We start from the raw sequence: 18484 nt of genomic DNA, 5'->3' as shown, positions 1-18484 counted from the left end.
TTAGGAGACTGAGGTCCTTTAACATCTGCTAGACGATGCTGAAGATGTTTTACGAGTCTGTGGTTACCAGCTTCCTCCTCTATGCAGTGGCATGCTGGGGAAGCCGGCTTAGGGTGTCTGACACCAATTCACTCAACAAACCGATTCACAAGGCCTGTGATGTTTTTGGATTGAAATTGGAGTATTTTACAACCGTGTTGGAGAGGAGAATGTTGTTCAAGTTACATTCAATCTTAGACAACTCCTGCCACCCACTCTACAATATGCTGGTTAGTCTGCGGAGTACCATCAGTGATAGATTGTTACACCAACGATGCACCACGAATAATTTTTTCCTGTGGCGATCAAGATATATAATTATTTTCTGTGAGGGCTGGAGGTGAAGATTTATTTTTGGTTTATGATCAATATTTTGTGATGTTTTTATAGTATGTTGGTATTGTGTTGGTTATGATTTTGGGTCGTGTTAGAGAAAGTGGTATATTATTTGTATTTGATAGTTTTATTGTCTGTTATTTATTCTATGTTGTATTTTAATTGTATGGATGTTTTATTTGTAGTATAGTTATAATTTTGTTTATTGTTTATTATTAATGGCTGGTATTGGTAATTTTGTTGTGTTTTTGCATCTTGTTCACTTTATTGTTGTGATCTTGTGTTGTCTTGTTACGTGTGTCTGTGTCGTAACAACTTCCAAATTTCCCTTTCGGATTATTAAAGTATTCTGTAATACATTATTCCTATGTGTTTATCAGATGATGGGGGATCTAGGTGGAGCCTCCGTACTGCTCTCTCCTTTACAATAAAGTCTCCTCTTACCCGGTGATGTGAGGGGCGGCTGATTGTCCATCATGACGTCCTTGTAGAGATCCTTGTGTCCTTCTAAATACTCCCACTCCTCCATGGAGAAATAGACAGTGACATCCTGACACCTTATAGGAACCTGACACACACAATGATACAGTCACCATCCAGACACATCCCTTGTCTGTTACTGGATAATGTCCCAGAATTCCCAGAATCCTCCTCACCTCTCCTCCATCATCTCTCTGGTGACTTCTAGAATCTTCTTTTTATTTCTCTAGTCTATCTGGGAGGGAGGTGGAGGCAATGTGATGGTCATATGATCTCCAGGCTTCACAGGAGGAAAACTCTAGATCTGAACACAAATAGTAAAATCAAACAATATTCTCAGAATCCTCCTCACCTCTCCGATCAGGTGTCCATTTTATTAAAGCTCCACTTCCACTTGGTATCATTTATTCAAACAGGAACCCCACACACTGCAGGTTAAAAGCTTGTTGCAGGCATTCTGATGCCATTGCATACAATGCAGGACCAACAGGCCCACTTTGATAGAGAGGATGCCAAGAGTCCACTCACATCCTAAGAGCATCAGAAAACAAAACCTTAGTTAGACTAAAGCTGCATACACACGATCGGACTATCCAGCGGACTTAATCAAGAGAACAAACCGCTGGACTTTGCAGCTGAGGTCCGCCGGACTTTCCAAATGAGTGGACCTGCTCACACACGACCGGAATTTTCTGGCAGGCTAGGTCCGGTGGACTATGGCGGGAGTCCGTCGGACTTTTGAAATTAACGGACTTTCCCACACAGAGAGAAAAGTCCGTTCATTTTGAACGTGGCTCCAGATAGCCAGGACAAGCGAAGGAAGTGAATGTCGCCGCCTCCATCCGCGAGATTGACACCTCGCTAGCCCCGTCGCCTGGTATGGATTTAAAGGGGAAGCCCTACGCCGAAAAGACGGTGTGGGGGTCCCCTCAAAGTCCATAGCAGACCCTTATCCGAGCATGCAAGCCGGCCGGTCAGGAATCCTCCGGGGCTGTGACATCATAAGGGGCAGGGTCACCATGTGACATCACCCCGCCCCTTGTCCCTATATAAGTCGCCGCACAACACGTCCCTGCCATTGCGGCCAGAGAGAGCGTTGTGTCAACATTGCAGGGAAGAATAAGAAGATAAAAAGGCGGTGGCCATAGAAGACCGGGCCAACGCAAGTAAAAGAGCTATAAGAAGATAGCGGAGGCCCGGCAGAAGAACCGAAGAGCGGGACAAGACCTCGAAGTCGGAAGAAGACCCCCAGACGGCGGCAGCAGCGGCGATGAAGAAGAAAGCCGGGCTCCTTCTCTAGTAAAAGAGCTAGCAGAAGATAGCGGAGGAGTCCGGTGAGAAGACCCCCCAAGACAGAAGAAGAGAAGACAACCGGAGCTGTCTAATAAATTATTTTAAAAACTTGTGTTTTTTTTTTATTTACACTTTTTTTCACCAGGTGAATGGGTATGGGTACATTATACCCCATACTCATTCACATAGGATGGGGGACCGGTATCTGGGGGCCCCCTTATTAAAGGGGCTCCCGGATTTCGATAAGCCCCTAGCTGCAGATCCCGACAACCAACGGCCAGGGTTGTCGGGAAGAGGCCCTTGTCCTCATCAACATGGGAACAAGGTGCTTTGGGGTGGGGGGGGCCACAGGGCCTCCCCTTCCCCAAAGCACCCCTCATGTTGAGGGCATGTGGCCTGGTACGGCTTGTGGGGGGGGGGCGCTCGCTCGTCCCCACCCCCTTTCCTGACTGGCTGCGTGCTCGGATAAGGGTCTGCTATGGACTTTGGAGCGTAGGGCTTCCCCTTTAAATCCATACCAGGTGACGGGGCCAGCAAGGTGTCAATATCGCCAATGGAGGCGGCGAAATTAACTTCCTTCGCTAGTTCTGTCTACCTAGAGCCTCGTTCAAAATGAACGGACTTTTCTCCGTGTGGGCAAGTCTGTTCATTTCAAAAGTCCGGCGGACTAGTACACAGACAGGCGTATTGTCTGCCGGACTGCCGAGTCCGGTGGACAATTTTGAGTCAAAGCTTTTTCTAAGTCCGCTCAACTTTTGGAAAGAAAAAGTCAGCCCACACACAGGCGGATTGTCTGGTGGACTCTGGTCTGCCAGACCAAGTCCGCAGGATAGTCCGATCGTGTGTACGTAGCATTACCGGTAACAGTATTTCAGGAGTCTTTCAGGACAGCACCTGGCGAGAGTGCAGCTCCACCCAATTTCCCAGGAAACACTGCAGTCACCACTATAAATTCTGGACACTTCCACCATGGCCTCAGTTGCTGAAAAATATAAACAAAACATAGCAATAATGGCATAGTAAAAATCACAATCAAGGGAGGGTCATAGGTGCTGTCCTGAAAGATTCCTCAAAATACTTTTACCGGTAAGCCTAACTAAGGTTTTCCCAAATGGCCTTTCAAGACAGCACCTGGAGATGATAAGCAAGTACTTACTCTAGGATGAGACCACCGCCAGCAGGACTTTTCTGCTGAAAGACTGCTCTGCGGCTGAGAGCAAGTCCATCCTAGAGTGACGGTTGAAAGTGGAGAAACTCATCCACGTGGCTGCTTTGCAATTTTGTCCTGGCAAAGCACCAGTTCGTTCTGCCCAGGATACTGCCACAACATGGGTTGAATGAGTCGCCACACCTGCGGGAGATTCTACTTCCGTAGCCCTAAAAGCATCTTTCATAGCCATAGCCATCCAAAAACCATCTTCCTATATTGTTTTTAGACGCTCTGCAACCTTTACGCTGCCCCGAGAACAGTATAAAACAGAATTTGATTTTCTAAACCCCTTTGTACCTCCGGATAATGTAACAAGCATCTTTTCATATCCAAACTTTGGAACACCCTTTCCTTAGGACAGGACGGTGATGGACAGAAAGTTGTCAGAATTATCTCCTGGGATCTATGGAAAACGAAAGAGACCTTTGGCAAAAAAAAAATTGGGTCTGTCCTCAGGTCTGGAAAAAAGTCAAAAAAAGGTTCAATAATCGATAAGGCCTGAAGCTTGCTGACCCTTCTAGCCCCAGTAACTGCCACTAATAGAGCTAGTTTTAAAGATTAATCCTTAATCGTAGCATCAGTGGTTCAAAGGGTCTTTTAGTCAGATTCTAAAATCACGGACAAATCCCATGTGGGAAGGAATTTAAACAGCACTGGCCTGGACTGTCCCTCTAAAAATACTGACAAAACGGTCATCTGAACCTTCAAGACAACGGTCGCCAAACCCTTCTCTTTTCCGTCATGGAGAAACTCAAGGACAGAAATGACCTCCTGTGGAAAAAAATTTGGAAGTGCATCAGGGGTTGAAACCTTTCCACGTTTTTAAAATAAATAGCCGTGTGACCTTTTTCCTGCTGTCTAGCAGTGTTGAAATTAATTTGTTGGACAAAACCTTTTTCTTCAATATCTGCTCCTCAGTATCCAGGCTGCTAGCTTGAGATGTCCTACACTGGGATGAAGGAGGGGTCCCTGACTCAGCAGCTTGTCTTGCAAGAGGTAAAGAAGTGAGTGTACAGCCTATATAACAGTGTAAATTTGCTGTCCCCTCAAAATAGCTCAACTCACAGCCATTAATGTCTAAACCGCTGGCAAGAAAAGTGATTACAACCCTAAGTGAAAATGTCCAAATTGGGCCCAATTAGCCATTTTCCCTCCCCAGTGTCATGTAATTCTTTAGTTTTACAAGGTCTCAAGTGTGAATGGTGAGCAGGTGTGTTAAATTTGGTGTTATCACTCTCACTCACTCATACTGGTCACTGGAAGTTCAACATGGCACCTCATGGCAAAAGAACTCTCTGATGATCTGAAAAAAAGTATTGCTGCTCTACATAAAGATGGCCTAGGCTATAAGAAGATTGCCAAGACCCTGAAACTGAGCTGCAGAACGTTGGCCAAGACCATACAGCAGTTTAACAGGACAGGTTCCACTCAGAACAGGCCTCGCCATGATCGACCAAAGAAGTTGAGTGCACATGCTCAGCATCATATCCAGGGGTTGCCTTTGGGAAATAGACGTATGAGTGCTGCCAGCATTGCTGCAGAGGTTGAAGGGGTGGGGGGGGGGGGGGTCAGCCTGTCAGTGCTCAGACCATACACTGCATCAAATTGGTCTGCATTGCTAAGCCTCTTCTATAGATGATGCACAAAAAAGTCCACAAACAGTTTACTGAAGACAAGCAGACTAAGGGAATGAATTACTGGAACCATGTCATGTTGTCTGATGAGACCAAGATAAACTTATTTGATTCAGATGGTGTCAAGCGTGTGTGGAGGTAACCAGGTGAGGAGTACAAAGACAAGCATGTCTTGCCTACAGTCAAGCATGGTGGTGGAAGCGTCATGGTTTGGGGCTGCATGAGTGCTGCCAGCACTGGGGAGCTACAGTTCATTGAGGGAATCATGAATGCCAACATGTACTGTAACATACTGATACCGACCATGATCTCCTCCCTTTGGAGACTGGGCCACAGGTCAGTATTCCAACATGATAAAGACCCCAAACACACCTCCAAGACGACCACTGCCTTGCTAAAGTAGCTGAAGGTAAAGGTGATGTACTGGCTAAAAATGTCTCCAAACCTAAACCCTATTGAGCATCTGTGGGGCATCCTCAAATGGAAGGTGGAGGAGCGGAAGGTCCCTAATATCCACCAGCTCCGTGATGTCATCATGGAGGAGTGGTAGAGCACCCCAGTGGCAACCTGTGAAGATTTGGGGAACTCCATGCCCAAGAGAGTTAAGGCAGTGCTGGAAAATAATGGTGGCCATTCAAAATATTGACACTTTGAGACCAATTTGGACATTTTCACTTAGGGGTGTACTCACTTTAGTGGCCAGAGGTTTAGACATTAATGGCTGTGAGTTGAGTTATATATATGACAAAGTACATTTGCCTCCTGCAGACATGCAATATGCTTAAAACTTGCCTATAACCAGTAGGATCTTGGTTTTGTCTAAATGGTAAAGACTCCAAACTATTAACCACTTCCCGACCGGCGCACGGCGATGTACATTGGCAGAATGGCATGGGAAGGCAAATTGGCGTACAGGTACGTCTATTTTAAATTACCACCCTGCCATTGCATGCGCGTGTGCCGGTTGAGACCCCCGGGAGTCCGGTCGCGGGTCCCGCAAACTCGATCGCGGTGGGGATACCTGTGATCATCTCACAGGGAGGCTGAATGGGGAGATGTGGAAGTAAACAGCATCTCCCCATTCTGCCTAGCAACAAGTGATACTGATCTCTGCTCCCTGTGATTGGAGCAGAGATCAGCGTTCACCAACACACAGCCACGCCCCCACCGTTAGTAACACGCCTCTAGGACACATTTAACCCCTACACTGCCACCGCCTGGTTAACCCCTTCACTGCCATTCACACAGGAATCAGTGCATTTGTATAGCACTGATTGCTGTATAAATGACAATGGTCCCAAAAATGCATCAAAAATGTATGATGTGTCCGACCATAATGTCGCAGTCACAATAAAAAAAATCGCTGATCGCCGCCAATACTAGTAAAAAAAAAAAATGGCATAAAACTATCCCCTATTTTGTAAACGCTATAAATTTTGCGCAAACCAATCAATAATCACTTATTGCGATTTTTATTTACCAAAAATATGTAGAAGAATACATATCGGCCTAAACTGAGGAAAAAAATGTTTTTTTTTATATAATTGTGGGGGATATTTATTATAGCAAAAAGTAAAAATTAATACGTTTTTTAAAATTGTTGCTTTTTTTTTTGTTTATAGCGCAAAAAATAAAAACCGCAAGGGTGATCAAATACCACCAAAGGAAAGCTCTATTTGTGGTAAAAAAAGGACGTCAATTTTGTTCGGAAGCCACGTCGCACGACCACGCAATTGTCAGTTAAAGCGACGCAGTGCCAAATCGCAAAAAGTGGTCTGGTCTTAAGCCAGCAAAATGGTTCGGTCTGAAAGTGGTTAAGTCAACGTCAAGAATTCTTGTAAACTTACAAATTAAGATAGGAACAGGTATAGGAGAGAGATAAAGAGATGAGAGAGAATAGAAGAAAGTAGATGTAAGCTAGCCAGAACCCCCCCAATTTATGCAGAAGTGGTACCAGGAGGTAAGGAGATCCCCACATGTTGGCCCCATGCTTCCCAAATTGCTTCAAATTTTTTTTGTGTGTCTAGGATAGAGCTGACTATTTTTTCCTGGGTCATTATCCAAGAGATCTTTCTTTTGGTTGCTGAAATGGAGACCTTGGTTTGCTTCCAGGCCTTATCTATAGTGATGTTTGCTCCTAGCAGCATAAAGAAGATTCATTTTTGGTTATGTTTGGGGATTTTTCATATGGGGGTATTTAGCAGAGCTATAGACAGGGTCTTTGGGACCGAGTGGCCAGTTACTTTGCTGATGAGATTAAACATTTTATTCCAAAACCCCCTTTATTTTCGGGCATTCCCACCATACATGAATAATCGTACCTAGTATGTGACATTCCCTGAAGCATAATGGGGAGGAAGAAGGAATTGGGATTTTTTCTAGAACAGCTTACCTGTAAAATCCTTTTCTTAGAGTACATCATAGGACACAAAGCCTTAAGTATTTACTTAGTGGGTTATAGCTACCTTCAGGCATTGACACTGGCCCACCCAATACAGGAAGTTGACTCCCCTATATAACCCCTCCTCCTTCCCGGAGTACCTCAGTATTTGTAGCCAAGCAATATTCTTAAACCCCATAAAAAAGAGGGGCGGGACCTCTGTGTCCTATGATGTACTCCAAGAAAAGGATTTTACAGGTAATCCTATTTTCTTTACTGTACACCATAGGACACAGAGCCTTAAGTATTTACTTAGCGGGACGTCCCATAGCAATGCTACTTGAGGGGAGGGAGACACAACCGTAGGGCACCCCAGGACCTTGAGGACTTATACTGCTGCCTGTAGCACACTGCACCCAAAGGCGATATCCTCGTTCCTTCTTACATCCACTTGGTAAAATTTTGTGAATGTGTGGACCGAAGACCAAGTTGCAGCCTTGCAGTTCTGAGCAAAGGAGGCCTGGTGACGCACTGCCCAAGAAACACTAACCGCTCTGGTAGAGTGTGCCTTGACTTGAATAGGGGGAATCTTACCCCTTAAATCATAAGTTTGAATTATAACTTGCCGAATCCACTTGGCAACAGTGGATTTCGACGCTGCCTGTCCTTTTTTAGGATAATCTGGCAGAATAAATAAGACATCAGTCTTACGAATCTGAGCAGTTGTCTTTAAATAGATTTTCACTGCTCATCAAGACAATGTATTGACTTTTCTTCCCTGGAACATAGTTTTGGGAAAAACGATGGCAGGACAACATCTTCATTCAGATGAAAGCCTGAAACCACTTTTGGCAAAAAGCTTGGACGAGGGCGTAACACCACTCTGTCCTCATGAATAATCAAATATGGCTCTTTACAAGAGCGAGCAGCCAATTCTGAAACCCTCCTTGCTGAGGATATAGTAACCAAAAATATCAGCTTCCTAGTCATAAGGATTAAGGGAACATCCAGTAATGGTTCAAATGACGGTTTTTGTAACACTAACCAAACTAAATTCAAGTCCCAAGGGGTTAAAGGTGATTTAACTGGCAGATTAATCCGCATCACCCCTTCCATAAAACCCCGGACCAAAGAAGTGGCGTCATATGACGTCCTCGGTATTTTGCCTCTCCTGAGGGCCTCCGCAGCACGGCAATCGTGGATGAGATGTGTCCCTTGGACACAGCCCATCTCCGATCCGTGTGATCTGCCTCCCCAATCCACGTGACCCGCTATGCCCAATTACAGCCGGTCACTTGTACTGGCTACATGCACGGCGCTCGTGCACATCCTTAAGGTGCGTGCAGAGTGGCGATCTGGGACGAGGCTTGTCACCCTGACACAGCCCAACCCCGATCGCAGTAAAAAATTGTCTCTTTACCACGTGACCAGCTGTGTCCAATCACAGCCAGTCACAGAATGTCAACAAACCACAGTAATGAGATGTTGCCGGGTTCTCTTCCTCACACACGATCGTGTGTGAGAAGGAGATTGTGGTAACATCTCCTTACCGCTTAGTGTACACCAACACACACACTGATTACCCCCCCCCCCAATAAAGAGGAACTGTCATCATCCGTCACAGCCCATCTGAGTCCCTGAGTACGTGTCACAGCCCATCTGAGTACCCAAATACCTGAGTACCTGTCACAGTCTATCTGAGTCCCCGAGTACCTGTCACAGCCCATCTGAGTACTCGTCACAGTCCATCTGAATCCCCGAGTACCTGTCATAGCTCATCTTAGTCCCAGAATACCTGAGTACCTGTCACAGCCCATCTGAGTACCTGTCACAGTCCATCTGAGTCCCAGAGTACCTGTCACAGCCCACTGATTACCCCCCCAATATAGAGGACCTGTCACCAGCCAAAGTACCCGTCATCCTCTGTCACAGCCCATCTGAGTAACCGAGTACCTATCACAGTTCATCCCAGTACCTGTCACAGTTCATCCGAGTACCCGAGTACCTGTCACCAGACCATTAGAGTACCCGAGTACCTGTCACCAGGCCATCAGAGTACCCGAGCACCTGTCACCAGCCCATCGGAGTAACCAAATACCTGTCTTCAGCCCATCGGAGTCACCGAATACCTGTCTCCAGCCCATGCCTCAAACAATACACGTTGGGGTGTTTGCCTTCCAAAATTAGGTCATTTTATGGGCAATTCTATTGTCCTGGTGCTCCAGGACCTTCAAAAGTGTGATAGGTAGGAAGAATGAATTTTGGGGTGTTATTTTTGCTATGTATATGCTTTGAGTTAGAAATATCTTATAAACTGACCACTTTGTGTAAAAAAAAAAAAAAAAAAAAAATATAGGTTTTCATTTTCTTTCCACGTTTTCCGAAGACTTGTGGAAATAAAAAAAATTAAAAATGAACTGTTCAAAAGACTCATTATGCCTCATAGAATAGACGTTGGGGTGTTTGGTTTCCAAAATTGGGTAATTTTGTGGGTAATTCCGCTGTCCTGGTGCTTCCAGGGCCTTCACAAATGTAATAGGTCGTTAGGAAATTAGAGGTGGAATTTATGCTCCTAGAACACCTGACGGTGCTCCCTGCATGTTGGACCTCTCTGTGTGGCCAGGCTGTTTAAAAGTCCCACACATGTTGTATCGTCATACACATGCTGTGTGTGAGAAATAACTTGTTATAACAATTTTATGGGGAAAAAAAATTCTTAATTTTCCCAAGAATTGTGGGAAAAAATTACAACTTCAAAAAACTCACTATGCCTCTTACTAAATACCTTGGACTGTCTACTTTTCAAAAAGGGGTAATTTGGGGGGTATTTGTACTGTCCTGACATTTCACAGCCTCAAGAAAATTAGATAGGCCGTCAGTGCATCAGGTGTGATCAGATGTGATCAATTTGCACCATAGCTTGTAGATTCTGTAACTTTCAAAGAGACTAAATAATATCCACTAATTTGGGTTATTTTTACCAAAGAGATGTAGCAGTATAAATTTTGGCCCAAATTTATGAACAAAAATTACTTATTTGCAAAATTTTATTATAGAAACTAAAAAAAAAAGTGTTTTTTTTTTCAAAATTTTCGCTCTTTGTCACTTATGTCGCAAAAAATAAAAAAAACAGTGATGATCAAATACCACCAAAAGAAAACTCTATTTGTATGAAAAAAATATGATAACAATTTTGTTTGGGTACAGTGTTGCATGACTGAGTAATTGCCATTCAAAATGTGAGAGCGCTGAAAGCTAAAAATTGGTCTGGGAAGGAAGGGTGTATAAATGCCCTGTATTGAAGTGGTTAAAGTTAAGATGACAGACCTGGAAAGCCCACGCTTCTTCAGAATGTAGGTTTCAATAGCCAAGCCGTTAAATTTAGTGTTCGTAAAGTAGGATGGAATATCGGTCCCTGTCATAGCAGGTCTGGCCTTAGTGGGAGAGGCCAAAGACCCTCCACTGCCATGTTTACGATCTCTGCGTAGCATGACCTTCTGGGCCATGCTGGTGCTACCAGAATTACTGGCTTCCTTTCCAGCTTGATCCTGCAAAGAAGTTGAGGCAGCAACTGAATTGTGGGAAAAGCGCAGACCAGTGAAAACGGATCCCATGGAGTTACCATCGCATCTGTTCCATATGCGAGTGGATCCCCTGTTCTGGACACAAAGTTGACTAACTTCATGTTGAATCTTGACGCTAGAGAATCTATGTCCGGAGTCCGCCATCTTTGGCAAACAGCCCAAAACACTTTGGGGTGTAGAGACCATTCCCCTGGGAATAACTGCTGGCGACTTAGATAGTCCGCCTGACAATTTTCTACTCCCGGAATGAAAACTGCCGATAGGGATGGGACATTCCTTTCTGCCCAAGTTAGGATATGGTTCAACTCTCTCTGAGCCGAGTGACTCTTGGTGCCCCCTTGGTGATCTATATAGGCCACAGCCGTGGCATTGTCGGATTGAATCCGGACTTGACAATTCTTTAACCTGGGAGGTCCAGGTTTTCAGAGTCAGATACACTGCCCGAATCTCTAGGATGTTGATGGGCAGGGCTCTTTTGATTTTTGACCACTGTGCCTGGACAGTCGTCTCCTCTAGTACCACTCCCCAGCCTGAGAGGCTGGCATCTGTTACTACTTTCCAGATTATTGGTCTGAAGGATTTCCCCTTCAGCAAACTCTGGCTTGGTAACCACCAACTGAGGCATTAAGACACTCTTGGGGACAGCTGCATTGGCAAGTCAAAAGCTTGGGTCATCTTGTTTCAAGCAGAGAGGATTCTGTTTTGCAACAGTCTTGAATGGAACTGGGCATAGGGGACTGCTTCGAATGAAGCAGTCCATCTTTCCTAACAACCTCATGCAAAGGCGAATTGAAGGATTTGCTTTTGACCTGACCGTCCATACCAGCTCTTGTATGGAGCTGATCTTTGCTGGAGGCAAGAACACCATTTTCTGGGCTGTATCTATGATCAGGCCTAAGTAATCCAGCCTTCTTATTGGTTTTAAGGAAGGCTACTCTAGGTTGAGGATCCAACCGAGACTTTCCAGGTAACAAGTTGTAATGCGTACGCTTTCCTTAAGCGAGTCACTGTCTGGTCTATTAACAATAGATCGTCTAGGTACGCCAACACTGTTATGCCCTGTGCCCTCAACCTGGCTAGAGGTGGGGCCAGTATTTTTGTGAATACCCGTGGTGCTGTGGCTAGCCCGAAGTGTAAGGCTGCGAACTGAAAGTGCCATTGTTCCACTTCGAATAGCAGAAACCTTTGGTGAGGGGGAAATATAGGGACATGCAAATATGCATCCCTATTGTCGATGGACACCAGAAATTCTCCGCCTTGTAGGATGGAGACCACTGATCTGATCGACTCCATTCGAAATGAGCAAATTTTTAGGAGCCGATTTCGATTTTTTAGATCCAGAATGGGCCTGACATCTCCATTTGGGTCAATAGTCAATAATCGGTCTAATGCTTGAAACAGGGATTGCCTTTTCCCTGGATCCTTGGGAATGTTTGATCTCAGAAAGTGAGATGGTGGAAACTCCCAAAACTCTAGTTTGTATCCTAGAGTCACTGTGGAGAGAGCCCACCTGTCCTGAGTTTCCCTCTGCCAGACTTCTGCAAAATGCAGAAGTCTTCCCCCCACCTTGGTGAGGGGAGACACCTCTTTATGAAGAGGTCTTAGTATTCTGCTTTGTAGTCTTGTGGCTCCAGGCCTTCCTTTGAGCCTGGGCCTGACCCTACGATTTTCTGGAATCTGACGATGGAAGCCATCGCTGCTGCCTAGAGGCGGATGTGCTTGACGCAGGAGACAAAGTCTGTTTAAATGAAGGACGTTTATACTTTCTTTTGACTGGTAAAAGAGTACTTTTTCCACTGGAAATTGTCTGGATGTATTTATCCAAATCATTGCCAAATAGTCGCTTCCCAGAAATGGGAAACTAGACAGTAGGTTTTTGAAGGGTGCTTCGGCTGACCAAGCCTTTAGCCAAAGGGTCCTACACATGTGTACTAGGACAAGTGCAAGGCGAGACGCCTGGTGAATAGAATCCTTTATAGCAGTGGTCATCAACCCTGTCCTCAGGGCCCATTAACAGGCCAGGTTTTATGTATTACCTTGGGGAGATGCAGACTAGAATACTGCAATCACTGAGCAGCAAATGATATCACCTGTGATGTATTTCAGTCATCTTGCAAACCTGGCCTGTTAGTGGGCCCTGAGGACAGGGTTGATGACCACTGCTTTATAGCATCTATGGCAGAACATAATGCTTTTGGTAAATTGGCCAACTCACTGGCCTGTTGTGCAGGGAGCTCGTTAAGGGCCTCTGTGAACTGGTCTTTTAAGGACTGACAGATGCCTATAGCTGCAATTGCAGGCTGAGCAACAGTACTTGCTAAAGAAAAAAAAAAAAAAAAAAAAAAGAGGATTTTAACAGGAATTCCAACTTTTTATCTGTTGGATCCTTTAGCATTTGTGCATTGTCCACTGGACAAGTTAAACTTTTATTCACACTGGAAATCGCAGCATCTACTGCTGGAACTTTCAATTTTTTGGTGAATTTTTCCTCCATAGGTTAGAGAACTGAGAATCTCTTTGAAGGGAGAAAATGCTTATCCGGAGGATCCCATTCGGTATAAATAAGCTTCTCTAGTAATGTGTGGACTGGAAACGCATGCACTGGTTGTGAAAGTTTCAAGGAACCCAAAGAAGAAACCAGACTTTCAGCTGACTCTGTTAGGGGTAGCATGAAAGTGGAGCAAACCATATCCGTAAGGATTTGTACCTCAGATTATGAAGCTGAAACTTCAACTGTTGTTTCCTCGGCAGAGGAGTAATTTGTTTGTTTATCCCAATCGTTTGAGGGTAATACTGCATCCTGTCCCCACTATTCCCCTGGTAAGGGGTTTGGAGTGAGAGAGAGGGATCCAGCACGCTTCTTATCCCCTTGGAGGATGCGATTAAAGCCACTAATCTTCCTTCTAAGCCCTGCAGGGCAGAGGAAAATTCATCTTCAATCACATATACAGGGGCTGAAGTTTGAGAAGCAGTTGCACTACCAGTTGCTTCCAATGACTCACCCTGGCTTGCCATGTCAGGTATCTCCAGAGAGGAAGACAATGTGGAGGCATGTCTGGAGTTCCCAGCACCTGGGGGTGGTTTTGGTGCCTTAGTAGTAATCCTTGAAGCCATAGTGCAAAGTACAAAAAGCAAAAGGTACTCTAAGAACTGTTCTATTTATTTGAACAATAGTAGGAAAAACAGTGGTAGCATAGAATGATCTAATGCTAAACAATATGTTTTTTTTTTCCTGTACTGCAAATGCCTGTGTAAACCCATTACATGCACCAGCGCTTCTGTGTCTTGTGGCAGCCTTGCTTCAGCTGCTCTGATAGACACTGTCTGTTTCCCAGAGTATCAGCTTTAAGCTTTTTCAGGTGTGAGTCCGATTGTTTATGCGCCACACCCTTTCCTGTGCTTTAGCAAGAGACAGAGGTCAGAGGGGAGGCGGGGAAGGGGATTTACACAGCCGTTTTATCAGCTTTATGCTTGTTTAAACATAACATGTATCCCTATTCACTCAGTTTGCCCATTTAGGGGCAGAGGAGACCCCCTGCGCTCCAGCTGCTGAGACACACGCTGTATTAGCACAGATTTAAACAGGGTTTATACACTATTACTCCCTCTAGAGAAGTTTTTAAGGCATTTTACAATATAATTGAAAGAAAAGTCATCGGTGAACTTTGCAGTTACTATGCTTTCCACTTACCTTTTCCTCATTGCAGGATACTGCTGTAAACTTCCTGTATTGGGTGTGCCAGTGTCAACACCTGAAGGCAGCTATAAGCCACTAAGTAAATACTTAAGGCTCTATGTCCTATGATGTACGATAAAGAAATGGCAGCTGTTCGGGTAGGGACCAGGTACCATCTAGTGATGATCTTTAGCTTTAGGTTGGCTTCTATTAAAGAGATATTAAATATTCTTTTGAAGGATCTAGAGAAGGATTTATGCCATTCTTCCAAATCCCAAAATTCTTGCAGATCTCTTTCCCATTGGGCTGTAATTCTAAGTATGTCCATGTTGTGTGGGAGAAATATCTTATTAAACTGACATCTTTGTGTAAAAGAAAAATTATTTTCATTTTCTTTCCGTATTTTTCAAAAACTTGCAATAATAAATTTAAGTCATAAAAAGACTGACCATGGTTCCTAAAGAATACCTTGGGTGTTTACTCTCCAAAATAGGGTCATTTTGTGGGTGTTTCTAGTGTCCAGGTGCTCAAGGGCCATCAAAAATTTGATAGTTAGGAATTTAGATGTGTAATGTATGTACCTAGAACACCTGAAGGTGCTCCTTGGATTTGTGTTGGCAGGCTGTGAAAAAGACCCCCACATGTGGCATCACCATACTCCTTAAATTAAGTAGAATGTGTTTTGGGGTAAGTCTAGGTATATCCATGTGGTTTGTATTATAAATATCCTTATTATTTAACAACTTTATGTAAGAAAAAATAACTTTCATTTTCAACAACCTTGTGGCCAATAATGACATGTTCAAAAAACTCCCTATGCCTTTCAGAAATATGTGGGAGTGTTTACTTTCCAAAATTAGGTAATTTTTGTGGGCGTTTCCACTGTCCTGGTCCTCCAAAAATGTTATAGGAGGTCAGGAAATTAGATGCATAATTTATGCTTCATAAAAGCTCAAAAGGTGCGCCTTGCATTTTGGCTCCCTCTATGCATCTAGGCTGTGAAAGTCTCACATGTGGTACCCTCATATTTTGTAAACATTGCAGAATGTGTTTTGGGGTGCAATTCTAAGTATGCCTATGCTGTGTGTGAGAAATAACCTGCTTCTCACACTTTTTGAAAAAAAAAAAAAAAAATTATAATCATTTCCTCATTGAAAACAAAAAAAAATTGTGACAAAAAAATGACAGCTGCAAAAAACGCACCATACCTCTTACTAAACACCTTGGACTGTCTACTTTCCAAAAAGGGGGTCATTTTAGGGGATATTTGTACCATCCTGGCATTTTAGGGCCTCAACAAGTTATTAGATAGTCAGTACATCAGGACTGATCAATTTTCAGATATATGTATCCCATAGTTTGTGGACTCTATAACTATCCTACAGACTAAATAATATACACGGATTTTAGTTATTTTTACCAAAGAAATGTATCAGAATACAATTTGGCTTAAATTTATGAAGACGGGGCATGTCCGACTTCCAAGGTGTAAGGAACTTTCTCTCTGAGCTCCGTTGCCGCACATCCTGCCATAATCCTGGATTGCCTACCTCTGTGCCGAGATCCACAAATTTCTCCTGCAGGTACCCTGACCTTCCTTTCACACTCAGAAATGGTCAAACATGGGAAGGATATACCGCTGACACCCAAGGAGCAGCTGGCCCAAACATCCCAGGTGGCCCTAGATGGTGGCAACAGCAGCATGCTTTCATGTGGCTGCCCTGCACACACTGCTGCTGAGACCTGGCAGGTGGGAGGCTACGAATGGCATGACTCCCCTGCATTTCCAGAGCTGGCTGTTCTGAGGCATCCTGTATCAAATGCCAAGCAACGTATCAGCTCAGTGGAAGATGATCTGTTCCCTGTCCCAGCTGCTATCAGAGATATTAAGATGGAACAGAGATCCCAAGCTGCAAAGCTGGGGGATTTAGAAAACCACCTGAGTCACAATAAACACAGTTTTTTGGGGTTCTCGGAGGGGAAACAATCGGAGGAATTCCTTACTGCTTGGGTGAAAGAAGCTCTGGGGAGGATGCATTCTTCCCATTATTCACCACTAAATGGGCTCATAGAATCCCCAAGAGAGCCCCCCCCCCCCCGGGAGAACAGCCTCATCCCATGTTGGTGCGTATTCTGCATTTTCAGGATCTTAAATATTATAATAATAATGCGATCACCATCTTCCTGGATTTTTACACCATAATGCAGAACCAGAGAGCATCCTTATTTGGCGTAAAGAGGCATCTGCGGGAAAAACACTTTTCATATAGCATGCTATACCCAGCTAGATTAAGGGTGGTGCATAAAGGCCAGGTACAATTTTTCACAACTCTGACGGAGGCCAACCAATGGCTGGAATCACTGGGCAGATCCTGATATCCTCCCTACTTCAATTTCTTTCCTCATTGCCTTCTTTTGTGGGAGTTGATAGTGTTGATTACCACCATGTTGCCTACTGCTTCTGATGCTGTAAATCAGCCATGTTGCTAAAGCATTTGTTTACCTCTCCCTCGGTGCAGGGGGGACTACTGTTTTCATAAGTGTTTGCAGTCCCGAAGGACTACGTTGTACTCAAACAACAAATTCTCTTATTTTCCTTTTTGTCCATACCCTCCGCTAAAGTTTTTTTATGTAAAAAGGCAAAACTTTCTATCCCCGTTGCTGGTTTTGTCATTTGGAGAGAAAGCTTGTGAAGATTGGGTTTGCAAGCAGGGTGGGTGGGATATTTCACAGTGTCTGGCTGGAATGCAGTTTATGTTTGGTTTTTTTATTGTTTTTTCCTGGTGACTAATGAATCCAAAGATGCTTACATCAGAGGGGAATGTCATGAGTGTGATTGTGATTGGCCTCAATGCCAGACCATACAAGGGCCCAGGGATACCATTGCTTGTAGCAAAAAAAAAAATCTGTGTCTAAGGGATGTATCTTTACCGACTTTTATGGGGATCTCTATCACTCTAGGGCTATGTACTCTCCAGAAGAATTGACCTCCTATCTGGGCATGGATACGCTGCCAGGCTTGTTTGCAGAGGATGTGGCTAAAAATTAAGAAAAAATAAACAGCATGGTCCCCAATCCATACTAGACCCCCATTGGCAGTGGCATTCTGGGTGAATGATGTTGTAAGGGGGCGGAGTCACCCAGTGATGTCATTGGGTGGCCCCGCCCCTTACTTTATTTAGTGGTGAGTTGTCATTCGGTGGGAGCCAAGCGTCAGTGTGAGTTTTTATTCCGTTTGGGTCAGCGGCTGGCGTTCATCGTGACTGATATTGGATCTACTTCTAGGGACATTTATTTATTTTTGGGGGGTTGAATAATAACTTAATAACTTTTGCCACTTTTTTGGTGAAGAGTACTATGTACCCCATATTCATTCACCTGGGGGCAGGATCTCCCCCATTGTTAAAGGAGGCTTCCAGATTCCAATAAGCCCCCCACCTGCAGATCTCCACAACCATCTGACTAGGGTTTAAGCCCTTGTCCTCATCAACATGGAGACAAGTTCCCTGGGGGGAGAGCCCCTGCCCCAAAGCACGCCACATGTTGATGGCATGTGCTCTGGTATAGTTCAGGAGGGGGTGCACTAACTTGTCCCCCCTTTCCTGGCCTTCTGGGCTGCATGCTCGGATAAGGGACTGGTATGGGGGGCGTGGCCAAGTGGTGGACTGAGGTGACTGCTTGATCATGGAACTCCGCACCACATCGGGACACAGCAGCTCACAGCGGCGATGGGAAACAGGTGAACACACACCCCACCTTGCAGAGCTGTCACTCCTAACACCCCTGACACTCCAGAGAGAAAACAAGCAGCTGACTGAGATCGCTGCATACATGGGCAGCTCCACTCCACAC

General features: G+C 44.6%; 2 protein-coding genes across 4 annotated transcripts in view; one reads left to right on the top strand and one right to left on the bottom strand.

The window, feature by feature from the left end:
- LOC143986870 (uncharacterized) overlaps nt 1-18484 on the top strand; it is a 377747-nt gene that overhangs the window by 213228 nt on the left and 146035 nt on the right. The gene's annotated exons all lie outside the window — the stretch shown is intronic.
- Nucleotides 1-18484, bottom strand: part of LOC143989616 (uncharacterized) — a 32494-nt gene that overhangs the window by 7610 nt on the left and 6400 nt on the right. For 2 of the 3 annotated variants that reach the window (XM_077489833.1, XM_077489834.1), the window contains exons 2-3: nt 1032-1159; nt 820-943 (exon numbers count right to left, since the gene is read on the bottom strand). The exons of the other annotated variant lie outside the window; for it this stretch is intronic. In XM_077489833.1, coding sequence (XP_077345959.1) covers nt 820-904 — 85 coding nt within the window. In that variant the 5' untranslated portion in view covers nt 905-943; nt 1032-1159. The remainder of the gene's footprint in view (nt 1-819; nt 944-1031; nt 1160-18484) is intronic. 3 annotated transcript variants of the gene reach the window in all.

Source organism: Lithobates pipiens, unplaced genomic scaffold (assembly GCF_037356315.1).
Source record: "Lithobates pipiens isolate NorthernLeopardFrog02 unplaced genomic scaffold, aLitPip1_a1.2 Scaffold_18, whole genome shotgun sequence".
Lineage (NCBI taxonomy): Eukaryota > Metazoa > Chordata > Amphibia > Anura > Ranidae > Lithobates > Lithobates pipiens.
The sequence above is the reverse complement of the archived record's forward strand: the minus strand, read 5'-3'. Positions and strand labels throughout refer to the sequence as shown.